The sequence below is a fragment of the Podarcis liolepis genome, assembly GCF_965112155.1.
Source record: "Podarcis liolepis genome assembly, chromosome: 4".
NCBI classification, from domain to species: domain Eukaryota; kingdom Metazoa; phylum Chordata; class Lepidosauria; order Squamata; family Lacertidae; genus Podarcis; species Podarcis liolepis.
Window position 1 is genome coordinate 8,893,514 of NC_139558.1, and position 27,998 is coordinate 8,921,511.

At 40.7% G+C, this 27,998-nt stretch overlaps 1 protein-coding gene across 11 annotated transcripts in view; it reads right to left on the reverse strand.

The window, feature by feature from the left end:
- Window positions 1-27,998, reverse strand: part of DACH1 (dachshund family transcription factor 1) — a 342,260-nt gene that overhangs the window by 177,334 nt on the left and 136,928 nt on the right. For all 11 annotated transcript variants that reach the window (XM_083501192.1, XM_083501191.1, XM_083501200.1 and 8 more), the window contains exon 2: window positions 21,651-21,766. In XM_083501192.1, the coding sequence (XP_083357318.1) occupies window positions 21,651-21,766 (116 nt within the window). The remainder of the gene's footprint in view (window positions 1-21,650; window positions 21,767-27,998) is intronic.

Consider the following 27,998-nt stretch of genomic DNA (forward strand, 5'->3'; position numbering starts at 1 on the left):
AATTCTATATAAAAGTGTATAAAAACCACACCAATAATTACAATAAAAAGAGCACGGCATTCGCCCTTCATTAAAAGCCGTCAGTTCCCCAAATCCTGTTGGAACAAGGAAGTTTTCCCTTTCAACAAAGAGGGAGCCAGTCGAGTTTTCTGGTGAGGGAATTGCACAGGCCACACCGTTCGTCACTCTTGTATACCTGCTCTGAATACCCAACATCCTGTGCCTATTTTGCTGCAGGCTGAGGGTTTCACCTCTCTGCAAGGTCACCCTCATAATCTTTCTGGGTCAGGATGTACCTTCCTCCTTGTAGGTCTGTGACAAGGTTACACAGGCAATGTACTCATGTGCAGCTGCCCATGCAATGAAGTGGGTGTTTGGGGCTGGATCAGTCTTCCTGATATTGTGGGCATATATGTGCACAGCAGAAAAGTTTCAACAACAGAGGTACAAAAGGTATCACCAATAAGCGTAATTAGACACACACACACCCCCCTGCATTTCAGTTATACAATACAGTCAGAAACAGATAAATAACACCAGAACCATTTAACATATCCTCATCCTTTAAATTTAGTCCAATTTTTAGCTACATGGACACAGTTAATTGTAACAATGCGACAATTCAGAATTACTGAAAGGACATGTTCGTGCCTGCGATTGCAAGTAATAAAGCTAAATAATCGTAATCTTTCTATCACCAGGAGCTTTTGTTGTTGCTTTTCCCTTCAGTCCTGCTAATCCACAGCTTAACACAGAATGTGAGGCAATGGTCCTTTGGCTGAATTAATGTCTAAACACCGCTGCGCAAGTGTACTAGCCTGGAAGATGCATAATACTGTTCCTTTCACATCCCCAACCTTGAAAACACAAATGGCTGGTAAGTAAATAAGGTGAAAGGTAAAAGTAAAGGGCCTTCCTGCTGCAGCGGTACCTGTTTATCTACTCGCGCTGGTATGCTTCTGAACTGCTAGGCTGGCAGGAACTGGGACAGGGAGCTCACCCTGTTGCGCAGATTCAAACTGCCAACCTTATGATCAGCAAGCCCAAGAGGCTCAGTGGCTACCCATGTCCCTTTCGGTAAGTAAATATATAAAGTGAAAAGGTCTACTCACCTAGATAAAAAATATGCCAGTGCTTAACTTTCCAATGTCAACCCCACGGTCTAGAATGACTCTGCAAAACGGGAGCTTTTCATTTACCGCAACTGACCCAACCCAAGTTCCCTAGAACATGCGTACAGATGCCGGACAATCTCATAAAACGAAAACAAAAGAACAAGAAGCAGTGCAGACTTAGAAATGACTAGAAGCTGGGGTTGCCAACTCTCAAAATAAAATGCACTAGTATCTTGGCTGGGCCTGGAGTAGAGTTCAGGGCAGTCTAGCAGTGGTGCTGAAATAGTGCACAGTGTTTTCAAGCTAATCTGCAAAGGTGGTGGCCGTCCAACTTAAAAGTTGCCTATTAGCCTAAGATGTGGCACTTCAGTAAGTTTTTAATGTCTCAAAGGCAATGAGATCTGACAGGCCTTTAAGAATTGTGGTTGTAAGGAAACTGAAATAGAGCACATGCCTTTATTTTAGGGATTGAGACTGAACAGGGATATGTTAGGTGTAGGATTTTTCATTTAAAAATCAAAAGCAAGTGGAAATTGTCTTATTTGAAGATACAGAAACTCTTTTACCATATCAATCAGTCTATATGCCACAGAGTAACCAACATAAGGTCTGAGAAGGTAAGAAGATCTGAACCTTCTGGTTCCTGAGAAACTTTCATTAAAAATGGAGAATAAATTCAGTTTAAATGAAGTAAATACCTTCTCCTTACATAGTTTTGAGGGCACCATTATGGATGAAGGCACACCTGCTCCATCAATTTTCACTCCACTCCATTTCAGACTGCCTGTTTTCATTCCTCAGTGGCAAGAATTCAATAGTTTTATACAGTAGGTAACTATGGTTAGAAACCATTTTAAAGATATAGTAGTAGTAATAATAATAATGATAATAATAATAATAATAATTTATTATTTATACCCCGCCCATCTGGTTTCCCCAGCCACTCTGGGCAGCTTCCAACAAAATATTAAAATACAATAGTCCATCAAACATTAAAAGCTTCCCTAAGCAGGGAAATACCCAAGAGTAAGGTCCACTGAACTCAAAGAGGCTTGCCTCTGTACAGACATGCACAAGAATGCATTATAAATATATTAATTATGGGTGTCATTCAAAGACGTTTACGCAAACGCACAACAGATTTGTGCTCATGCAATGGGACTTTCCCTTCTTCTCCTCCCCCTGTAGTTCCCCAGGCCGCTAAAATCCGCTGCAGGGGAAAGGAGACCCAACATTGATACTTACCCCATATAATAACTGTGTACACGAACAAATACTAGCATTTTTCCACCTCAAAGTGAGACTTTATCCTAGACTGATACCATTACTATAATTATTGTGAGGTATAAAAAATAACCACAATGAACACTGAACAAATACAGTGTTGGGCTTTTTTTATCCAAGAACAGTCCTCAGCACTTGATGCGATCTTCCTACCCACTAATGAAATCTATTTGCCTATTTTCTCTACTGAAATTAGAATCATGGTGCCCTGCCTAGTTTACTCCAACTTTGTAGAATAACACTTGACATACCTTTTTTTTTTTAATCTTGGAAAACCTATGGTGATTATAGACCCACAGGAAAATATATTACACAGATGGCTTCCTATTCAGTAAATCATCCTTTTCTGGAGAGGAAATTAACCTTGGATATGTGCTGATGCATTCTACAATTCACATTTTCCTCTTTGCAGCATTGATAAGGCACAATTGATTTTTTTTAAAGGACTGTTACATTTAACATTGCAAGAGAGAACACTGATGGCCTAAAGAAAGGATGTACATCTAACCAAACAAATGAAAACGCCTGTTAAAGGACAGCTAAAGATCAGGCATCGTTTGTGAAGAGAGCTAAGAGGTACACCTTCTTTCTCATATAAGTTTATAGCATTAGCCGTCTGAATTATGGTTTGCATTGCTTCCTATTACTTTTCAGCGTAACTGAAGATAAACCAAAAAGTAATAGCTTGAGGGGGGCGGGCGCCTTATTTATACTAAACTCAAAGCTTTGGGAAGACTGTGTGTGGTCAGACATGGGGGGGGGGAGTGTTGGGACTTTGTAAGTGACCTACAATTGCTTCTTCTAGAAAACCAGTAGTGAGCTATGTCAGTGAAAATGACTGTTATTTTTAAGAACTGTGGTAGAAGGATCCCTTCTAAGAATCACAGGCTAAAATATTCACTTCCTCCTCCCAGTCTGTGCTTGTAAATATCCAGACCCAGATGCAGAATCATAGAATATATATTTTATTGCAGCATTTGGTTTCTTGATGGATAATATCAGCAATTGTTTTGGCAGCTTCAAAGCTGCCTCTAGGTAAGATACATGGTTAAGCAAGCAATGGTTTGCTATACAGCTTGCTATGTGGCTTATGGATTTTATAAGGTATCAGAGACTGCATTCATATCACATCCTAGAACTTTCCCATACCAGTTCCGTCCCTAGGGCAAATCATGGCGAGCTTCCATGGTCCCATGCTTTAGAAGACCTCACATAGTCACACACTCACAAACACACAGTTTAATATGGTTTTGCCACTGCTAACATGGCACTGGCACTCTCTCCCTTCCTCTGGGCTACCTCACCCAGAATGCCTTGCTCTCATGAGGACAGGTCAAAGGGAAAGGCGAGTGGCAAAACAATTTAAAACCATGAAGAGGGTGAGGAGAAAGACAAGGAAGAGGAGTTAAGGTGAAAGCAGGAGTAGTATTCTGGAAAGCCCTGGGACCAATTGGGCAGGTGTGTAACTAGCGCAATTTCTACCGGGCCCCATTCGCTCCCACGAACAGCCCAGCCACATACCTGTATGAAACTATATTGTGGAGTTTTGCACTAGAGTGGCAATCCTATTCCCCCAGTGCTGGGTATGTGTACGATAGGATGTAGTATGAATTCTGTTAGTCAGAACACCAGCCTCCTCTGGCAAGATGGTGCACTGCTGGAAGGGGGAGACTCTGCTATAGTGGAGGGTTAATGCTCTGTCCAAGCAGATACAGCCTGTGGTAGTAAAGGTAAAGGGACCCCTGACCATTAGGTCCAGTCGCGGCCGACTCTGGGGTTGCGGCGCTCATCTCACTTTATTGGCCGAGGGAGCCGGCGTACAGCTTCCGGGTCATGTGGCCAGCATGTCTAAGCCGCTTCTGGCGAACCAGAGCAGTACACGGAAATGCCATTTACCTTCCCGCCAGAGCGGGACCTATTTATCTACTTGCACTATGTGCTTTTGAACTGCTAGGTTGGCAGGAGCTGGGACAGAGCAACGGGAGCTCACCCTGCCATGGGGATTCGAACCGCCGACCTTCTGATCGGCAAGTCCTAGGCTCTGTGGTTTAACCCACAGCGTCACCCACGTCCCTTGCAGCCTGTGGTAACCAGCAAAAAAAAGCAGAGGGTGTTTGGTGATCACTGTACCAACCTGAAAACATTACAGGGGGAAAGAGAGAGTGAGAGAGAGAGAGAGAGAGAGAGAGAGAGAGAGAGAGAGAGAGAGAGACCCACAACTGCCCCTCCTTCCACCCTGGCCAACAGGGCTGCAGATGTGGTGGGGAATCCAAGATTGCTTTGTAAGTTACTCAACAAAAACCAAAGTTATTTCTCTGTGATTAAATGATATGTTTTGTTTTTATCTGCCTTTTTTCCCTGCTGTGCATTGATTATCCAATTTGTTCCCTGTGTTATAACAACTCATAATTGGGAGTAAGAAAAGCTGAAGCATGATAAACACACTGAATTAAAGTGTCATTTAGGGAAGGGAGAGAGTTGGAACAAGTGAACATAGCATCTTAAAGCAGATTTTTTTTTTTAGATAAAATGAGAATATTGCTAACTTTCCATCCTTGTCCCAGTAGCCATAATTTCTGTGGCTCTAGTTTCTCAGGTTTTACATCTCCCCTCACATTTCATCCTTCTTATCTTGGAATAGATAAAAAGTTAAACAGAGTCACTGAATTCCTGGGTTCTTACAAGAATTTGCAAACTGCTATGGAATAATACTGTTCAAATGCTAAATATTTTTAAAAATAGGCTGCCATTGTGTGACTACAACTGTATTCATGCGCGAGACTTTAAAAGTAATTCCCACACATATAAGATAGAGCTGATTCTGCTGATACAAGGGTGTGAAAGCTCCAGCCCTCAGGTCATTTTAGCCAAGTCACGCCCATTTATGACATCAGGCATGGGGCAGGTAAAAAAACCTGGCTAAACTGAAAGAGGTCTAACTTGATGTCAACTCTCTAGATCAGTCTTGCCCAACCTGGTGCCCCCTAGATGTTTGGAACTAAAACTACCATGCCAGCGATCTGGGATGGAAGCATTCAAAAAATATGGACACCATGTTGGAGAATACCTGTTTGATGACATTTGTCCTCATAGTTTTGTTCAAGTTGATATATAGTTGGGCAGGCACTGGTTAAGAGCCAAGGAATTTCACATGTAATTATCAATGCTTCAAAATGTTGTTCACTGTTGCACATTCAGAACAAGAGCTCCTACCCCAGCTAAAAGGTGGTGAGGTATCTGTTGTTCTCCAGATGTGGCTGGACCACAACTTCCATAATCCCTGATAGTTGTTCATGCTAGCTAGAGACAAGGGAAATTGCGGTCTGGTCCAACAACATCTGGACATCCACAGACTACCTGCCGTAATCAATGGGCTTTGACAGAGGAAACTAATAATGCAATCTGCTTTCTGATGGTTTATCCTAAAAACTTGAGTAAAAATAAAATAAAATGTTTATTTTTATCTCAGATGCCAAAGTGTCTTGAAGCAATTAAGACCAAATAAATTTCATACGTATGGAGTTCCTTAACTTTTTGAATTGAAGTTCTTGCTAGCAAACTAAATATTTCACCCACCTTAAATCCTGAAGGCAATTCAAAAGTTGGAGATGTCTCTTAATATGCATACATTTGATTTTGGACATTACATACAAGTGGTAATAAGCAGGTTAGATAGTTACTGTGTGGGCTTATAGTTTCATATCTTTCATATTTAAGTAAGGGGACTGTAAATTCTCACTTCATATATTTCATGCATGAATAATAGGATCAGATTTGTTCATTACCAAAGCCCTTATACTGGAGCTACTGCCATATATCCCAGAATATGGGAAAGATAATTACCCCTAGGTGAAGCATGTGTGTGACGGAGATAGAGAATGTGTATCATAGTTAACAGCCGATGTAAAGCTCTAACATTGACATTTTAAAATAAAAAATTCCTTCCAGTAGCACCTTAAAGACCAACTAAGTTAGTTCTTGGTATGAGCTTTCGTGTGCATGCACACTTCTTCAGATACACTGTGTATCTGAAGAAGTGTGCATGCACACGAAAGCTCATACCAAGAACTAACTTAGTTGGTCTTTAAGGTGCTACTGGAAGGAATTTTTTATTTTGACTATGGCAGACCAACACGGCTACCTATCTACCATTGACATTTTAAGTTCTGAAAAGCCCAAGACCCAAACTTCTGCCCCACCATCCTGTCCAATCTTTAAGATCAGGGGTCAGCAAACTTTTTCAGCAGGGGGCCGGTCCACTGTCCCTCAGACCTTGGGGGGGGGGCGGATTATATTTTGAAAGGGAAAAACTGAACGAATTCCTATGCCCCACAAATAATCCAGAGATGCATTTTAAATAAAAGCACACATTCTACTCATATAAAAACATGCTGATTCCCGGACTTCTGCGGGCCGGATTGAGAAGGTGATTGGGCCGGATCCGGCCCCCAGGCCTTTGTTTGCTTACCCATGAGACTCTCCTGGTGGTCCTGGCCAAGGATGAGGTCAGCTGAGTCTGGGCCAAGAGTAGGACTTTATCTGTGGCACTCCAAAACTTTGGAACGACTCCTCCACTGAGGTATGTCTCAGCCCAACACTTTACTTTTTTGGGTGGTGGGTGAAGACAGATACATTTTTTCAGGCTTTTGGACGTAAAGGGGCGCATTCTGTCTGAGTTTAGCTTTGCACTGTACACTCTACTATTTTATGTTGTTCTCTTAGTTTAAGCCAAGTTTATTTTGCAGTAATGTTTTACTGGGTTTTATAATGTTTATTGATATGCTTTAATATGTTGTCCACTGCCCAGTGACTGAATGGTGAAATTCCTAAATAAATAAAGCTCCACACACTACCAAGCAACAACTATTTAGAGTAAAGATCTTTCTGTGCACTTATTCCCAAATCAGCAGGCTGCAGATTGTTGTCCTGGATTATACAGAACGGGAGGGGAGAGCTGGGAGTGTATTTATTCTTCAGTTCAGTTCTTTTAGACACTGAAGAGTAAGTAGGCGAAAACAAACACTTCCTAACACTGAACTGCTTAAATATTATAATATACTGTAATACAAGTAGCCCTTTACAGAGCCATAATGTCTGTAGATATTAAGTTTGATGATAATACCTATATGGATTTTTGCCTGTTAAAGTAATGAAATTGGATTACACAAATCAATTCTTTGACTATACAGCAGAAGCTGATATTGTTTCTGCTATGCTTTGTGCAAATGCCTTCTTCAGATGACATTGGCTGAAAACACTGCACTGTGTGGAAACCCCATAGATAACATGGTCTAGTATAAGTGCAGGATCATAGCCATCGCTGGTAGCTTTTTCTTGCTTGTTCTGGCAGGACTGATCTACAAAATTCATTTAGTGACAATTCAAGCAAACATACGACAAGTGAGATAAACTTTTTGATCCCATGGGAGGTGGTTTCTTTAAAGAGCATCCGACACATTTTATTTTATTGAGCTGAGTTCTACTAGTATAGCGCTGAGATGGCGTGGGGGTAAGCAACTAAAAATATTATTGTTAATGAATTAATCTGTGCTTTCAAAAAAATGAAATCATAAAATTTCTTTTTAAAATCAGTATTTGGAGAATTCTTGTGGGGAAAAAATACTTTATGATTTTTCTAAAAATAATCCTTTACAGACTTAAAAGTAACTACAGTTAAGAGCCATAAAGCTATGACTGCAATCCTATACACATGTACCTGGGAGTAAATCCCACTGAAACCAATGGAGCCAACTTCTGAGAAGGCATGTATAGATTATTATTTTTTATGGGGGATGAGGGGACTAATCTGTTCCACTACTGCCATTATTTTAATTGTATTATGAACACAGGATCTGAGACGCATGTAAAACAAATGGTGATTTCAAACTTTGATGTAATCAAATTTCTTGAAGACAATAATGCCCAAAACAAATAATATATTGACCTGTAAAGCAAAAGTTAATTTGCATGATGAAACATCAATAAATTTGCAAATCAGCTATCTTACTAGGGAGGACAACAGTTGCATGCTTCTATCTATACTTGTGTTCAGAACTTATTGACAGAATATACCAAGTACTAGAGGTTTCTCTCTGCAATACCAACCTACACATTTTCTACATAATTCCATTGCCAATGGACTCCATTACCAAGAACCTGGAGTAATTATACAACAGAGTTTCTAATGATGAAGTCCCAAACCAATGCTTGCTCTCTTCCCCATGGAAAATATCTTCTATAGCGAACAGTGGCTGTGGGATTCAAGAGGAGGGAAAACAGATACCATAAAATATAATTAAAAATTGTGGAGGCTGCATATGACAAGAATAACCATAAAAAACAGATACAAACCAGCTGGCTGTTAACAACTTCTGAGTTATAAAAATCTTAAACCTGCTGTAAAGCACTCAATTCGATTTACATAACCACAGAGCTGACATTCCTTTTAGATTCCTCTGTTGGGGATTATTTTGACATGTTTTAAAGCAGCATAAAAAGCAACTGTGAAAGGAAGACATGTATCATCTTACATAAAAATTCATTTCAGTCTTAAGACTGGGCTTATACACCTTAATCCGAACATCTCAACTGGAACTGGAAAAATATCTTGGATGCTACCAGTACTTCGATTCTATTACATTATTCCTTTGGTGGTCTTATTTTTGATAGAGTCGATAGACAAAGAAAATCTATATAGTCACAGGCACTTATATTTCAGCGCAATTGCAACCAAAAGAAAAAGAAAAATGACCTGCTCTTCCATAACCAGTTATAGAGTACGATGGCGCACGAGCTCTTAGACGGATTACATTTGTTGTAAGCCTGAGCTCCATCCCCTTGCTAAAAAGCATTTCTTAGGAGCCTAATGATTCAGGCAGCATTTTACAGGGCTAACACAGCTCGCTATAGGGAATTAAAATAAACAAAATAAAATAAAATCAATCTTACATTGAGTGAAGTTTTGATGTATAAATGCTGGCAGCTTACATTGCCCTCAGCACAAAATGAGTTTTGCCATTTGATAATTTGCTTGATTCACTGTGCTGCCTCACGCAGGGCATTTTATGCCTGATTTATGTTTAATCGAGTCACCTGCTTAACGTTAAGGAGGGTCACAGCTAGATAGAAGGGTTACAAGCACAGAGAGCTTTCAGCATCTCCCCATTTGACATAAGAAATGGGTGTAGGTGCCAGAGGTCAAGGCTTCCTTATTCTTATTTAATGTTCTCTATGGAATATTGCATAAAACATTTATGTACCATGGAACCAATTTGATTTCTCCATGGAACACAGTAGGAAAACATGCATTAAGGGTCTCAAAACACACAACGAATAAAGTAAAAAGCAATCTAGCCAAAGAAGTGATTGTGTTACTGCCAGCTTATATATATAATGTAACTGAAACTGTTCGCCTTTTACACACCAAAGCACTGTGGTACTGTAAAGATTTCTTCAGCTGTCACAAGTATAGGTAATTTGTTACAGATTAGAAAAGCAAATGAGATATAGCAAATGGAGTTACGCGTTCATCTTTGTTTCTACAAAATTTACTCAAATCTGCATGAAGGGGGGCAGGGAGAGAGTCCATTGTAGTTTCTCATGCTCTTCTTGAACCACCACTAGTATACTGGCAAAGTAAAATGTCTGATTAACAAAGTTGCATTTTCTGAACCTTCTTAGCTTGGAGTGACTTAAAAAATATTAATATTCATTGTTTCCTATTCAATTCAAACTATTCAATGTCCACTGCTACTGTTGACTAGATTGCTGTCTTGCCATCATTATTTAATTGAATTTACAATACAGTGGTACCTCGGGTTAAGTACTTAATTTGTTCCGGAGGTCTGTTCTTAACCTGAAACTGTTCTTAACCTGAAGCACCACTTTAGCTAATGGGGCCTCCTGCTGCTGCTGCGCCACCAGAGCAAGATTTCTGTTCTCATCCTGAAGCAAAGTTCTTAACCAGAGGTATTATTTCTGGGTTAGCGGAGTCTGTAACCTGAAGCGCATGTAACCTGAAGCGTATGTAACCCGAGGTACCACTGTACAATCCTTTGAGCATAAGTTCCAGACAGGACCAGTAACCAATGGGCACAATATAGTGCACATGAATAGTGCACACACCATTCTGAAATCCCTTTTATTTCACACACATATTGCAGACTGCTACAACTGAGCTATTCTTACAAAAGAATATAATATATCAGAACTCTTATTAAACAATAGGCACACCGCCCAAAAATCAATTTACCTTAAATTTATTACCCACATTGACTCCTGTTAAATTATCTCTCAATCTACTAATTTCCAGTAAGTCTTCCTCTCCCCCAGGATCCTGCAGACGTACAAATTTTCCCAAGATCATCATCCAAGCACACATGCAGCTATTCTTAACAGCTGAAATAAAGCAACGAAAGATTGATATATTTTAAGTCTGATGTATTTTGAAATACTACTTAGGCCTGAACTCCTGTCACAGGCATCTGAAAACTCCCATGAATTCCAAGTGAAGTAATAATTCGTTTAATTCTGGCTAATCGACCCTTGAATTGAAATGCAAGCAGCTTCTGGTTAACTCATCTAGGAATGTCAAAGAACCTGCATCCACACAACAAACAATATTATCATCCCCTAAATGCTGATAACTCCTCAGACGGAAAAACAAAGCCCAAAGCAGAAAAAATCACCAGAATCCTGTGTACCCTCAATGGTATTTCCAGAGACTTCAACATTACATCAGGCTGAATGTGATAATGCACTCACTTATTTGGGAGTAAGGCCCACAAACTCAGTGGGACTTGGTTCTGGACAGACATGTATATATAAAATATAAAAATTATAAAGGAGCACAATTCCCTTCTATGAAGGGTGGGGTGTTATACTGTGTGATGAGATTCTTCTTTGGTGATGAGATTCTTCTTTCTGGTGCTGCCAGCTGCTTCCTGTCCTTTTGCATGCCAACTGAAAGCAACAGCAGCAGTTCAAGGACCTCTGGGATTGGAGGAAGGGAAACAGCGTCAAGTCCATTCTTCCTCCCTGCCTGCCCAGCCAGCCCAAACAGAATCAATTTGAAGAGGGATCTTGGTTGCTGCTCAAAGCATCTCAAGGGCTGGATCTAGCATCTAGGTGGTTAAGAGCGGTAGTCTCGTAATCTGGTGAACCGGGTTCGCGTCTCCGCTCCTCCACATGCAGCTGCTGGGTGACCTTGGGCCAGTCACACTTCTCTGAAGTCTCTCAGCCCCACTCACCTCACAGAGTGTTTGTTGTGGGGGAGGAAGGGAAAGGAGAATGTTAGCCGCTTTGAGACTCCTTAGGGTAGTGATAAAGCGGGATATCAAATCCAAACTCTTCTTCTTCTTCTTCTTCTTCAATGAAGGCAACCCAGTTGCCATTGAAACATTAGCCGTCACTAACATTATGGGGGAAGGGATGAGCTTCTGACTGGGGTCTGCTACTTTTATACTGGGGGGGGGAGCCCCAAAATGCCCCCATGTAGTTGTGGCCTGTTCCAAGATGGATGCACACAGGACTGCAACCTTTAGGGACTGGAGGACTTGTTCTTAAAGCAGAATTGTGAGATCTAAGAGTACATACGCTTCTGGTTACAGACTCCGCTAACCCAGAAATAGTACCTCGGGTTAAGAACTTTGCTTCAGGATGAGAACAGAAATCGTGCTCCGGCGGCACGGCAGCAGCAGGAGGCCCCATTAGCTAAAGTGGTGCTTCAGGTTAAGAACAGTTTCAGGTTAAGAACGGACCTCCAGAACAAATTAAGTACTTAACCCGAGGTACCACTGTATGAAGAAGTGAGATATGGAAAAAGTTGTCTCTTCAAACTGGAGCAAACAATTAAACCAAAAGAGATGGAATTAAGGTCATTCGGGAATATTCTTGCTAACATGACTCAATTTCATTGTCTAGTCTTTCATTGTGGAACTAAAAACTAAACAGCTTCGTTTGCACATCACACTATGCCAAACACACTAGCAACAAAACAACAGCTCGTGGTTAGTGAGGACAGAGCTTAAACCACAAGCCTAATTTTCAATGACTTGCGAAGCAGCTGCACAAAGGACCAGAGAGGTGCAAAGCACCCACAAGCTCCTCTCTGGGGAGTCTGCGCATATATGTGGTGCTGCTAAGCCATAGGTAATTAATTTTGGGAAATCTTACTTTGTTGGAACAAGGAACTGATTTGATGATGACCTTCTCAAAATGACGCAAGTTGCTGGGCTCAGAGCTCCTGTTGTTTGTTGTTATGATCTGATTGTTATTTTCACTTTGAACTACCATGGTTTGACTTGGATTTGCAAACCATGGCAGGGGCAATAAGAGTTAGTAAGGGAGTGAAAAGGAGTGGGGGCAACTCTTCTCCTAGTTTAGAGAATGCTAAACTAGACTCTATATTAGACTGCTAGCTGCATTTATATATGAAGGTGGAGAAGTGGGCAAATCAATGGTTTTCATCAAAAGATTTGCTGTGGATTTAAGAAGCAACCCTTTTCACCACCATGTTGTCAACAAACACAAACGAAAAGCAGATGAAACATTTCCAAGCCATGCCTGAAGTAGAAACAGACATCAACTGTGTAGTGTTCATTAGAATAGGATTATAAAGCAATTTACAATCACAGATACAAGGCAGCAAACAAAAACAAAACACACACACAAAAAAGAACCTCTGCACTACAAATAAAAACTCTAGTGATTATACTGTAAGCTCTGTTAAAAGGAATCACATTAAGTTACCATAGGAACGACACTGTAAAAGGCTTGTAGAGGTAAGAAATGCATGAGACGTTAGCATTTAGTGACAGAGATGAAATGAAAACCCTTCTATTGGGAATGGGACACAGATGGATCTGTGTTAAGTGAATAAATACAATTAAATCATAAATAACTTCAAAGGAGCCAGTGGAGCAGAATCAAATACAGAGAGCAGTTAGCCAAGAGGACACAAAACCATAAAGAAGAAGGAAAGCAAACTATAGAAAAGTTTCCAAACAAAGCAGGGGGGAATGGTCCTGCTAACTGAATATCTGATCCCTCTTACTAAAACTGACATTAGATAGATAGACGTTAGAGGGTAGATATATTCCTGTATTTAATTTCTAGGCGTTTAGACTATGAAGGACATGAATTTGCTTTCAGTTTACTTGCAAAAGCTGATCATAAGTATGCATCACAAGGCTTCATAAACAATGCAATGGTATTATGCTAATGTCATGTTTATGTTTTCCATGTATCGTGCCACACCAGATCTTCCTTTTTGAAATTACCAAAACCCACAAAAATTACAGGAATATTTAAGACAGATTTTTATCAGAGAGGGAGAGAGAGATGCTCAGAGCTGTATATCAATTGAACATGGGCAAATAAAGTTAAATAAAACAGAAAAAGAAATTCACAGAAGGAGCTGTGTTAAGTCTGCTGCAGAGAAATCAACGAAGAGTCGTGTGGTACCTTAAAGACTAACAAATTTACTGCAGCATAAGCTTTCATGGACTAAAGCCCATTTCATCATATGCAATAAAAGAAAGATAATTAAAAATGGTCATATTTCAAACTGTACGCTTCTACTCTCAGATAGGACTACATTTTTAAGAGGTTGGTTAAGAGTTCTCAGCCAAAGGGAATGAAGGCCTCAGAGAGTAAGAATGAAGGAAAGAAAATAAGGGATGATAGTGGAAGAGACCTCCAAGAGGAAATATAAGAGCCCCAATTAATTTTGCTTTATGTCTCCAATGGTTTGGATTTATGTTCCGGTTTGTTAAACAAATCCCGAAGGTTAGAAGGGTAATGCATAGAAGTGAGTTCATATGCATATCCCTTCCAAATTTATGACTTAAATAGCAAAACCTGTGTTTGGAACTTATGCTAGGATTAAATAGGTGTAAATCTGGGTCCAATGAAATTTGTAATGATTATTAATGAAAATGTCATAGATATGGATGTCAAAAAATGGATGAATTACACATGTGAGTTAGTGTGCCCATTTGAAGAATGAGGAGAATAGCTGTGATTCACAGACAAGGATGAAATGCCAGGTTGCTCAGGGCAACTTCCTGGAATAGGTTTATTCACGTGGAAGAGGAGCAAATATCTACTGAACTCTAGAAATTTTAAAACAGCACAAGGCCCTGTTCTGTAATATCAGTCATATAAATTTAATTCACAAAACTAAGTAAATCTATTAGAAACTAGTTGATTTAGAAATATAGCACAAAGCTCTTCTAAATGCAGGCAGACGATGCCGTATCCTCCATAATATGTTGCCATCAAATACAAATATCAGCTTATTGGGGTCTTTTCCAGGCTTCAGAATTAAATTTGAGCCACCCTTTCACATATCTGAAAAGCTTCACTTTCAGACTGTATATGAGTAAGTACTAAAGGTAAAAGGTAAAGGACCCCTGGATGGTTAAGACCAGTCAAAGGCGACTATGGGGTTGCAGCGCTCATCTCGCTTTCAGGCCAAGGGATCCGGTATTTGTCCACAGACAGCTTTCCGGGTCATGTGGCCAGCAGGACTAAACCGCTTCTGGAGCAACAGGACACCGTGACAAGTGCCAGAGCACACGGAGTCCACCCCTTGTGTTTCTGTCCATAATTGCTCTAGGTATGCCTCCTCAAAGCAGCTCAGAAAGGAGAAGGAAATCATTTAAAGGGCAAGTATTTGTGAATAAACCATTTGCTAATTATTCAATTTAAGTATCTGTTGCTGCACAGAACAAAGTATTGTCCTGCTGCCATACTACAGACTGCAGAATCTGGATCGCTAGCATTGATCCAGAAGCGCCTATTTCTCCACTCACTTCCAAGGAAAAAAAGGTGTATCAATAACACCATACCAACAAAAATGTGTACCAATGCACAAAATCCATCAACGTGTACCACGAAGATTCAGAGACAGAAATACTCCGGCTCCCTTATTCGATACCTGCCATCAATATTGCAAGTTTCCAGTGGAAAGTCTTTGTTCTGTGTCTTGGTGAGATTACCTGCTATTCACAAAGAACTCCATAGTTACAAACTGCTGCATTCATCATATGTCAATCATATGTAACTTATGTAAAATATTTAACAAAAGGCTAGCTTTTTAACCTTCCACCATCCTCTTGCTGGTAGCTTAAGGACCTCCTGAACCAGCTAGACCACAGATCACACAGAGTTGTTACTGAGACCAGGCTGGCAGCCAACAGAAGTTGGGGATTTACTCTCACCGGTCCCACACTTTGGGACCCTCTTCCAGCGGAAAATCAACAGACACCCTTATTTTTTTTATTTTCAGGTGTCTCTTGATAGGCCTGTTTACATTTTTTGATCAGCCAGTTGTTGTGTTGATAATGATTTACTATTTTGACGGTATGTTATATTCTATTGCATATACTACTGAACACTGCCAAGTTACATTGTATGAATTGTCAGTATAGAAATCCTTTTATAAATAAATAAAAACCAATGAGATTTATGGGATCTGTGACAGCCACTATGCTCTTGCTTAGGAACAGCTGCTTCTGTCTCGTTGCATATAGTCTGCTTACTAGGCCAAACCACCACGGGATCAGAAAAAGAATGCAAAGCCATGTAAATTGGCGTGGGGGACCTTTCTGGCTCCGCATGCCAGGTATGGACGTCAGGTAAGGTATCAGATCCTAGCTTCACAGGCCAAATTTGACAGCTGGGTGGGGCTGTCCACCGGTTAATCACCTGACAACACCATGACCTCAGGTAACTTTTTAGTCCTGAAGTTAGGACTTCAAAGCAACACGAGGCGCTTACAATGAGCCTTTAAGCCACCTGAGACTTTGGTTTTAGAGCCAAAACCTGCAGGGGCACTGGTAGAGACAACGTACAATGGCTAATACACTTTAAGCCTTATGACTGTGCATTGGCAGCTGCAGCTGTAGATGTCCCAGACCTGATGTCATATAGGGCAGGTGGGCATGCTTTGAGGGGACAGGCTTTGCAGGCCTCTGACAGGCCTGGCCCATGGTCTAGATGTTTCCCACCCCTAAAGTAAACATTTATCAGGTCAGAATCCAAGTTCACAAATGAAATATTATTAAGATTTTCACTTTAGATATTTACTGGAAATAATCTACATACTTTTAAAATTTAAACTTTTTTTGATAAGATATTTGTGTTTGGGCTGCCTTGTACATTTCTAAAGTTTTACACTACGCATAATTCTGTTGCATTCATCATCTTAAATATTTCCTATTACCAAAGCCACAAAAAAGCTGAAACGCAAAAGTAGTTGTGCTTGCAATAAGAAAACACAAATAAATATTTTTTCGGTTCATTTCCTGCAGCAAAAAAATTATGTGTTTACAGGCCAAAAAATTTTAGGTCACCCAGCAGTCTCCTATTGACTTATAATTCATAGACTCATAGCAGTATAGAATTGTAGAATTGGAAGGGACTATGAGGATCATCTAGCCCAGTGTTTCCCAACCACGGGCCATATGGCCCCCTGGGGGCCCTAGGATATTCCAAGGGCCCCCCAGGTGAAAATCCCATAAATGGGGGTCACAGCGTGAGGCTAGGGGGCCACAGAGGGGAGTGAGAAGTGAAGGGGGGGAATCATTTTTTATATTTAAAAAATCCTGATTGGCTGGCTATCCTCTTGGCCAATCACAAGCAAATAAGAGAGTGGCCCACCAGGACCCAATTTTGTCACATATGTTTTCTTCTTTAGCGATCCTGGTTTGTTTCCGGTGGGAGAGGGTGATCACTGAGGCTCCCGTTTTGACCAGTGGAGTCTATGATCCAGAACCCCCAGGTCAGGTTAAGTCATAGAATCATAGAGTTGGAAGAGACCACAAGGGCCATCGAGTCCAACCCCCTGCCAAGCAGGAAACAGCTTACCCAGTGTATGGGTATCCAGAACCCCCAGGTCAGGTTAATGGGTAGGGCAAGCCAGAGCTGCTTGTGCTGCTGCCACAGTGCTAGGCCCGGTGACAGTCTGGGCCTGACTCTGCAAGGTGCAGGGTTCAATCCACCCCATGCCTAGCCGATCAGGGCCTTCGGATGTTGCCAAGGGGCGCAGGGCCCGCCGGCAGCATTGGCCGGGCTCTGCAAGGCACGGGGTGAAATCCACCTGAGTGCCTAGCCTAGTGGGGTCGTCTGGTGTTGCTCACTTGCATCTAGTAAATAACTAAGTGTCTATGCAGAAGAAAGCCACACTGAGTTCAGAGAGCCTTGTTCCCAGGTAAGGGTGTTTGGGGCTATAGCATTTATCTAGGCAGCCAGGGCTTCTCCGGATGACAAGATATTTTTGCACCAGGCCAGTGAGGACCACTTGCTTTTTAAACTTCTCCCATATATACAGAACTCCCTGTGTGCCTTCTGGCCTGTATCTGTAGGTTTCCCCCTCTGTGTCAAATAACTGGCATCAAATAAGTGTTGTGTACTTTTTATCATACATGGAAGATGGATCTCCCTCGGGAAGTTCTGGACTCTCCTTCTTGGAAGTTTCTAAGCAGAGGTTGGGTGGCCACCTGTCAGAGATGCTTTAGCTGAGTTTCCTACATTGCAGGAGGTTGCACTAGGAAGATGACCCTTGGGGTCCCTTCAAGCACTATGGCTCTGGTTTTTCTGCTCCAACAATCTTTCATTATGGTCCTATAATTTTATGTAATTGTATTATAAATTATAAAAGATATTTAAAAACATGTGCTATTTAGAAACAAAACATTTAAATAGCTACCTTTATACCATAGGTAGGATGCGGGGGACATGGGCGTATCCAGGATTTTTGTTGGGAGGACAGACTTTTATTAGAGTGGCAGAACCTCAGATTTGTATTGGTTTTTTCTTATTGGGGGGCAGCTCCCCCCCCTTGGCTACATCCGGGGAAGGGGGGCACAGGAAGGAAACAGGGTCAGAAGGCGGCCACAGTCAGAAAAAGGTTGGGAAACACTGATCTAGTCCAACCCACTCCAATGCAGAATTCTTTTGTCCAACAAGGGACTCTAACCCACGATCCTGAGATTAAGTGTCTCAGGGTAATGACTGAGCTATGAAAGGTAGGATAATCATGTCACCTAAGGGCAATACATTCTATCAACCTCAGCTGTACTCCATTTGGAGCGGGGAGATGTGACCAATGTAACTGACACGATCACTAGGCTTGATTTCTGTATATCCAAAATTAAGTACTGAGCAATCCTCCAGTGGGCGGGGGCACAGTTGGGATAACAGCCAAGGAAAAGCTGAAAGAGCAAAGCCTGCAATCAGATACATTATTATCTAGACTTAAGCACCACTTAACACAGTGGGACTTAATTTTGGTTAAACATTGCAAACAATTGTGCTGCAATGTAGACAATGTCTACATTGAAAAGTTTGCCTTGATACACAAACTGCTATCCTGTTTTCAAGCTCCTTAAACTGTTCTTAATCCACCTCTGTGGAGGTTTTGGTTGGTTGGTTGCAAGTCACTTTGGCTTGCCTTAGGCAGGATAAATAATAATAATAATAGTAATTTATTTATTTATACCCCGCCCATCTGGCTGGGCCTCCCCAGCCACTCTGGGCGGCTTCCATAAAAACCAAAAATACAGTAAAATATCACACGTTAAAAACTTCCCTGAACAGGGCTGCCTTAAGATGTCTTCTGAATGTCAGGTAGTTGTTTATCACTTTGACATCTGCTGGAAGGGCGTTCCACAGGGCGGGCGCCACCAGCAAGAAGGCCCTCTGCCTGGTTCCCTGTAGCTTTGCTTCTCGCAATGAGGGAACCGCCAGAAGGCCCTCGGCGCTGGACCTCAGCGTCCGGGCAGAATGATGGGGGTGGAGACGCTCCTTCAGGTATACTGGACCAAGGCCGTTTAGGGCTTTAAAGGTCAGCACCAACACTTTGAATTGTGCTCGGAAACGTACTGGGAGCCAATGCAGGTCTTTCAAGACCGGTGTTATATGGTCTCGGCGGCTGCCCCCAGTCACCAGTCTAGCTGCCACATTCTGGATTAGTTGTAGTTTCCGAGTCACTTTCAAAGGTAGCCCCACGTAGAGTGCATTGCAGTAGTCCAAGCGGGAGATAACCAGAGCATGCACCACTCTGGCGAGACAGTCCGCAGGCAGATAGGGTCTCAGCCTACGTAGCAGATGGAGCTGGTAAACAGCTGCCCTGGACACAGATTTGACCTGTGCTTCCATGGACAGCTGTGAGTCCAAAAGCAACTAACAAATGTAATAAATAATAATATAATGCTATTCAGTGTGGCTTTGAATTCCAGTGCAACATAAGCAGAGGGCTAGCATGAAAAATCAGTTCTGCCTGCATTTCTTTAGCCTCCGTTATTTTGTGCATCTGTATATTTTGAATGAATCTGGTAAAAATAATTTAAATGTCCCTGTAAAAAAAGGTTTTATTTTAAAGAGAAACAAAGAAGCACTTATTGTGCTCCATCACAGACAGCGGACAACACTTCCAGTTTTAAGAACAGTGCATTCAGGTCAACTAAACACTTATCCAACAATTAATCATTTATTAGAAGAAGAGATCCAAGAGATAAGGAGATTATCTGACATTAGACACAAAACAGTTGCACTTTTGAAGATGTTCCCTCATTTCTCTCTCTTTTTCTTCCCCCATCCTTTTGTTCTTTGTGTGTGTGTGCTCCTTTAAAACCAAACACCACCACAATGTTTACAATTAATACAGACAATGCATGAAAACCCAACAAATGCACAGAAAAATGATAGTACTTTCATAAGAAAGCCCCACCCCTCCAGCTCTCCTCAAACCCTTGCAAATTACTACAATAAAAAGCACTAAACCATTAGAAGACAAGGGATGAAGAGGTAAACATAAAGTGAGAGAATAGGAAGGAAAAAACGGTGAAAAGAAAAATATCCCGTCTAATACTCCTAGACTCTTGATGTCTGTTGTGCCTGGAATTCTTTAACACATCTTTCAAAATCCATCATTATATTCAAACATTTCCATTGAGCCTCATCACTCTCCTGAAATGAAACCTAAGGACTGTATACAAATCTGTATTTGTGCATGTTCTCCTTACTTCTTCTTCTCCTTACTTCTCCTTGATGCATCCTGGTTCCTCCACCTTTCATTCTAGCCTATGTACACCTTCTGTTCTTTCCTGTTTTCTTGTATTAATCTGCATTTTTACCCGTTTATCCTGTCCTCTCTTCAATAAGCTCCTGACAGCCTTGTAAGGTTGGTAAGGCTTAAAGAGAATAACAGACCAATGCTTCACAACTGCCGAGCGATTTAAACCTTGGTCTCTTTACACCAAACCTAGTCATCTATCTGAGGTGTACACAACGAAAAGCATATTGATGGCCTATTTCATTTTTGCTACCTCAAGGGGGCCATAGTACTATATTCACCTCAGGAAAATACATTTTTGTTCCAATTTTAAATCTGTGTTTTGTTTATAATACATTTTGGGCAAACCACCTTTCCTCTTCTACAACTTATGTAATGCAGATTTTTTTCCCCTTCAGTCTGAATCTGCACAGGTCTCTCCAATGCAGTGGCCAGATGAGGGAAGCTATAGAGTCCTTCAAGGAATAGAACTGGAGAGCAGACCCCACGGACCTTGGTGAAAGAGCTGTTTTCTATTATTAAAAAGATCCAGTTGCTCAATGTAACTCCACCCAGTTTTGGCTAACTTCCCTCTTACTCCATCCCACATAATTCATGAAAGTTCCTCCAATGTCCAGGGGAGACTTTGAGAGAGGAGGAGGAGGAAGGTTGGATGGAAATGTCTCCTCGTATTCACATTTCTCAGGATCAAAGCCAAGAAAAGGAATTCTGGCAACAAGATGCCACCTGGATAGAAATGGCTAGTAAAAGGATGAGATGTAGTTGTTGCAGCCAAAGCAGCACAGTTGTAACAAAAACAATATAGGAATTGATTTACTGGAAATGAGTTTTATTTCCATTTTGGTATTGTATCATATAAAATCGCATAATGACAGCAGCATATGCATTTTAATTATGAGTTACATATGATCCATGCAAAGGGACAACAAGCTGGCTTCATAGGCGGGTGAAGGGAAGGAGGAGGTCTCTGCAACTTTCTGGGGGCTGGGGTACAGAGTTCCTGCTCACATGAACGTGCAACATATTACACACCCATTAGCTAATAAAAGTTTTCATTCGTCAAGAAATTATTGCAGGGTAATACAAAACGATAGTGTATTTTAAAATAATGCTTGGACGTCCTATGGAATTAAGGAATGCGGTTACCACACCACAGAGTACACATTTCCTACCTGTTGGTGGGATGATTCCTGGAGACATAAGACCAGGGACAGAATGTGGCATGATATGTGAATTCTCTGGAGAGGTGACACTTTGAGTCCGCTTAGGAGGCCGACCAGGTCTGGAACTGAAAGGGGGGAAACCAAACAAAAAAAAAAAACTTTACAATTAAGCTGTTGTCTTACACATCATTTCAAAGTTGTTTCAATTGGTAACATGGACTGTAAATAAATTTGTTTCAAGGACGGTTGCTTTTGCAGTTAGATGTAATAGACTTCCATCACTAATTAGATTACATGCTGAATTCATTTTCCTCATTGAAGATCAGCCGCGCTTGATGCATAATTCATAGCCTGCACCTCGTTACCTGCTTCTTCATATTAATATCTATACACAGTTTGAATTGCCTCGTTTGCATATGCTAAAGTTCTGCATGCAGCCTTCAGCATGAAAATTATGCACTAACTTGTAATAATTATTACAGTCAGCCTGCTATTGATTTATGAGACTTTTAAAAACCAAATATGTGTAGTACTTGTAATGAATGATATTTTAAGGTTCTTCAGGAAATTAAAAGGCAATGGCTGCCTAAGGAAATGTTCTGCTTGTTTGATTTAATACTACAGTTAGCTGGGAGGTGGAATGAAAGAGTGATTCAGACCTATAGCACATTTTTCGATGATATGTTTTATTACTTCGCACTACTACCCTGATATCTAGATGATAAATGACAATACATATCTAATATGTGAAAAGGTCTTGCAATTTCTTTATTTTTTGTCACGTAAAAGATAAGTCAAGTTATCATTTAACCCTTATTCTATTTAAAAGCAAAAAAATCTTGCTTTAAAGAAGGCACATTATTCAGAAAAGGTTTTGAATTGTTTGTAAGGCATCCTTGAAAAATTGCAGTCCTGGCACCTCACATCTGTTCTGTGTGAATACATAGAAGGGATTGTACACATTCCCTAACTCTGAAAGCTTTTAGATTTTAGATTTTGATTTGCTAGAATACACAGATCCCACTATTTTGGGACCCTGTTCAGAAGAAATGTTCACCACAGAAAAACGAAGGTGAGGTCACTTTCTGCTGACTGTACAATAGACCCTTCACTCAATAATACCAGCTTGGAACTGTCAGTCTCATGGAAACCTAAAAGCAAGCAGCTATGTGAGAGGCTCCTCCCTGAAGACGACCACGCTAAACTGTGGACAATCCACAAGGAAGGACTAGGGGTGTTCTCTATGCCACAGGCAGGACGAGCAGCCTGCTCCTGTCACTGAACAAGATTTCACACAGTTGACAGGCAACACGGAGAAACATCAAAAGTGGATGTGAAAACCATACTTGAGCGTTAAAGTACAATGGGTCTGTATGCATAGCAGGGTTGTTCTTTCTACGTGAATTTACGGAGCAGTATTCCCAAGTATGATCAAAAGCTACCTTCTGAGGCACTTTTGAAGAGTAGGGTAGTATGGTCAGTTGTTCAAGCAAGTCGGGAGAAGGGTTTTAATGGGGTTCTTCAGATTCAAATCCCTATTATGGGACAAGGAAATTTTACGTGCAAGATGCTTTTTTGCCAGTGTTTTCAACTGCACACCATTTTTTTCATTATACCGTACTCAACAAAAAATTTCCACTGCTCCTTAAATATCTGTTCTGGTTCTCTTATTCTACTTGTTACACCCGCTAACTCTGCATATTCTAACATCTTAAGTTGCCAATCCTCCTTGCTAGGGACCTCTACACTTTCCATTTTTGGGCCAGCAAGATCTGAGCCACTGTTGTTGCATATATTTTCTGACTTCTAGGAATCTCTATCTGGGTAATTCCTAACAAAAATGCCTCTGGTTGTTGGGTTTTTGTTTTGTTTTGTTTTGTTTTTTGGAAATGTTGTTTTAAACACTTTTTTCATCTCATTATATATCATTTCCCAATATTCTTTTACAATTTTGCATGCCCACCGCACATGAAAAAATGTTCCTTCTACTTCTTTACATTTCCAACACAAATCCGATTCCGCATTATACATTTGAGCCAATCTACTCGGAGCTGAATACCATCTATGGATCATTTTCATAAAGCTCCACTGTTGAATTTAATATGACACCCTACACCTTACATTTCTAGGCCTTGTTTTTGCAAAGAAAAATTACACACACACCCCACAGGTAATAGTGGTTTGTTAAATCTGCTCCAAATATCAATTATGTTTATATGATGGGCATCATTTTCACTGTGGCACTTTTCTGCATGGAAGAAGTAAAGGTTAGAGTGCTGGACTTGGATGTGGGACGCTAAATTTCAAATCCCCATTCAGCTATTCGGTGTTACCACCTCACAGGTAAGATAGAAATAACCTCACATCCTCCATCCTGTAATTCTGGCAGAGTAAGAATGTGATAAATAAATACATACCATGCAGGCACACATAAACACATACAGGACACACTAAATTCTAATTTGTTGGCTGTGGATGAAATATTACCTCATCCATCTAGTTCTACTTCTTACGAGACTTTTTTTAGGGTTGACTTCAAAGCAGCAAATAATTAGAATGTGCACACTGCAGAGTATTCCAAAAGATGATAATACCAGAAACGTCTTATTTATGTCCATTTCTAGATGTAAGACATATGTAACACAATGCCTGCCTTCACTGTGAGCATTAGATCATCTTTGTGTTTTCAGAAACCCACTTTAAAAAAAACTACAATCCATCCCTAATAAACGAATAACGATCAAAGTACAGGGCATTTCCTTGGAGTTTAATGACTCAAGACCTTGGGCCATTAACCTTAACTGGTCATTAATTCCCAAGTTAATGACCTGAATTGAGGTCATTATTAATATAAAGCCACAAGATTTTTGTTTGGTTGGACGTGGGGTGGGGGGTTCTTCTCACAGACACAAAAAAAACACCCTTATTTTCTAAACTTTCTGGGGCGGGGAGCGCATGAGAATCGATATTTTTTTTTGCTGTACTTCAAGCACTGTGCTAAATATACTCACTGTTCTTGGGCATGTTCTGTATCACCACAATGAAAATAAATGTACAGGGTTGGATCCGCATACACAATGCACTTTCTTATCCAAGAACAGCTCCTTTGCATCCTGCTTTAGAGCATTCCATGAACAAAACTAAATTCATTATGACTGATAAAAATCAATCACACAACAAGCTATTATAAATCAGGTAAGTTCCCACTCCAGGCTATGATTAGAATGGCTGAAACTCCAGGAAAAGCAGCCAGGTTACAACTTGGCACCCCAAAACCCCACTTTTAAGGGGTTCCATAACCAGGACACTACAAGGCTAAAGATCCTCTCCTGCACCCTCATCTAACATAAAGCTCTCAGAGCGGTCCCCTCAAAACCAGATCTTAACTCTTGGGCAGGGCAATATGGTAAGAAGAATGCTCCCTCAAATATCTTGGCCCTATGCTGTTTCCTCTTTGCAAGTCATTACCGAGAGTCTGAAATCAGAAAAAAAAACATATTGGCAGCCAGTCCAGTTCCTCTAGGACCGCTATTAAATGGTTCCTATTAGATGTATTGTTTATATGCCTTGCATTCTGCACTAGTTGCTAATAATAATAATAATAATAATAATAATAATAATAATAATAATAATAATAATAATATATTATTTATACCCCGCCCATCTGGCTGGGTTTCCCCAGACACTCTGGGCAGCTTTCAACAGAATATTAAAATACAATAATTCATCAAATATTAAAAGCTTCCCTAAACAGGGCTGCCTTCAGATGTCTTCTAAAAGTCAGATACTTGTTTATTTCCTTGACATCTAATGGGAGGGCATTCCACAGGGCGGGCGCCACTACTGCGAGGGCCCTCTGCCTGGTTCCCTGTAGTCTCACTTCTCGCAGTGAGGGAACTGCAAGAAGGCCCTCGGAGCTGGACCTCAGGCTGAACGATGGGGGTGTACTGGGCCGAGGCCATTTAGGTCTTTAAAGGTCAGCACCAACACTTTGAACTGTGCCTGGAAACGTACTGGGAGCCAATGTAGGTCTTTTAGGGCCAGTGTTATGTTCTGTGCCTTCTTCAAGGGCAGCCCCACACAGCCCCTGAGGTAATCCAAGCATGAAATACTGTGGCCAAGCTTTCCTTATCCAAGAACAACCATAGCTTAGGAGCCAAAAAGAACTTCAAAATCAACAGGAGCCATTGATTGGCCTCCAGTAAGAAAGATAGATCTAGAGCAGTGTTTCCCAACCTTGGGCCTCCAGCTGTTTTTGGACTACAACTCCCATCATCCCTAGCTAGCAAGACCAGTGGTCAGGGATGATGGGAATTGTAGTTCAAAAACAGCTGGAGGCCCAAGGTTGGGAAACACTGATCTAGAGTACTCCCAGACAACTCATTGAGAGGAAATGCAACACTGTCTATGGTAGAGTGCCTATCAAATTTCCAGAGAGTGGAATCATCAAGACTCTTGTTGGGAATATGTCTGCTGGCTTTTATCCAGCCCATTACATCAGTCCAGCACCTGCACAACCTCACCTGAAACACATAACAAAGACAAATAGAGCTGAGTGTCATCAATGTACTGAAAGCACTCAATTTCAAAACCCATGATGTTCTAACCCAATGTTCTAATCCAGTATCAGAGACAAGATGGAACGCTTCAAACTTTACCGAACAATAATTATGGGGCAGAGCAGAAGTATTCCAAAACTATATTCTGCAACTCGCCTTGCGGGTATGAGAAAAACTACCACAACCTTGCACCCAACTCTCATCTTGCAGAGGTTGTCCAGTAAAATACCATAGGGTTGATGACATCAAAAGCTACTGAGAAACCCAGAAAAACTAACACGGTCCTATTGTCCCTGTTTGTCTACTGGAACAGTTCTGCCTTCAGGGCAACCAAGGCTGTTTTGGTCCAAAATCCTGAGCTGAATGTACACTGGAATGAGTTTACATAATGCATTTCCTCCAAGAACATTGGAAGATGACGGGCCACCACACTTTACACAGGAAGGAGATATTAGTGATTGGATGGTAGTTCTCATACATTACCAAGTCCAGGGACATCCTCTTCAGGAAGGACCACACTACTACCTCTCTCAGAGCAGCAGGCATCATCCCCTGGACCCACCCAAAAACACACACACACACACGCACACACACACACACTCCATCTCTCTCTTTCTCTCTATATATACATAGATATATATATATATAATGGCCCAGAAAGATGAATTTAACTTGACACACAAGTTATTACCATCTGTGGAACTTTTCAAAATATATAGGAATCACTGAAACACCCACACTTCAACAAAGTAGTAATAATAACAACAATTGATGGCATTTTGCATAAGCTATCTAGTCAGAGAGAATAAATATATTATATTCCCTAATATCCTCACAGTTGTTAATATATGCTATGTCCTCATGTATTTCAAATTTACTGTAAGGTCTGGGGTTGGTTGGCTAGTTATTCGTTCCTGGAAGAAGAAACACTGTGCACCCAAGAGTTTTTGCAAGTCACTACTAAGATAACCAGTTATTTATGTCAACAGAGGCACAAATACCATATTTTTAGATAACACAGTTCACAAGCAGGACACTCTTCTTCTTCTTTTTTAAAAAAGAAATGTTTCATGTGTATGACCTTCACATTTTTTCCCATATTACATCATTAAACAAAAGCAGTTGCTGTTCAGTGACCTGGCTTGTATTTGACTTTCTGCTGACAACATTGGCAAAAAAAACCCCCAAAGCTTGTGGGGCGGGTTTCCCTGATCTTCCCCCATTAACTGGGAAAATTGGGCTGGAGGTTTGACCTGTTTTACTTATATTAGCAACATGAAAAACACTTTATTTCATGAAGATCTACAACCATCACATACATGTGTGTATGTTCAGAACGTATTCAATGTGTAGTGATATTTAAAGTATGGGATGGACTGGGACACACAGACCTAGGGTGGGTCACTGTTCTCTTGGTCCTTGTCCCAGCAGAACTTATTAGTCGCGAATGGACTTAACTGTCAGGGGTCCCTTTACCTTTACCTTTTTTACCATAGATTTGTAGTTCCTAATAAAGAGGTCACATTTTTTAAAATAATGCTTTGATTTTAAGAGATTAATTGTGCCTTCAGTAAACACAATATTTTCCAAACATAAAATCTCGATTTATGTGGTTCCTATGAAAGTTTTTTTTTACTGACCTAGTAATAGTTTAAATACTAACAGTTTAGTAGATCAAATTAAAGGAATATAAACATTTTGCTTAATGACATCAGCAGTCAACACAGAACATCTGTGTTTTACTTTAACAGTGATCAGAGAATATTCTTTTGTTTACACTAAAGATAATCAGAAGGTT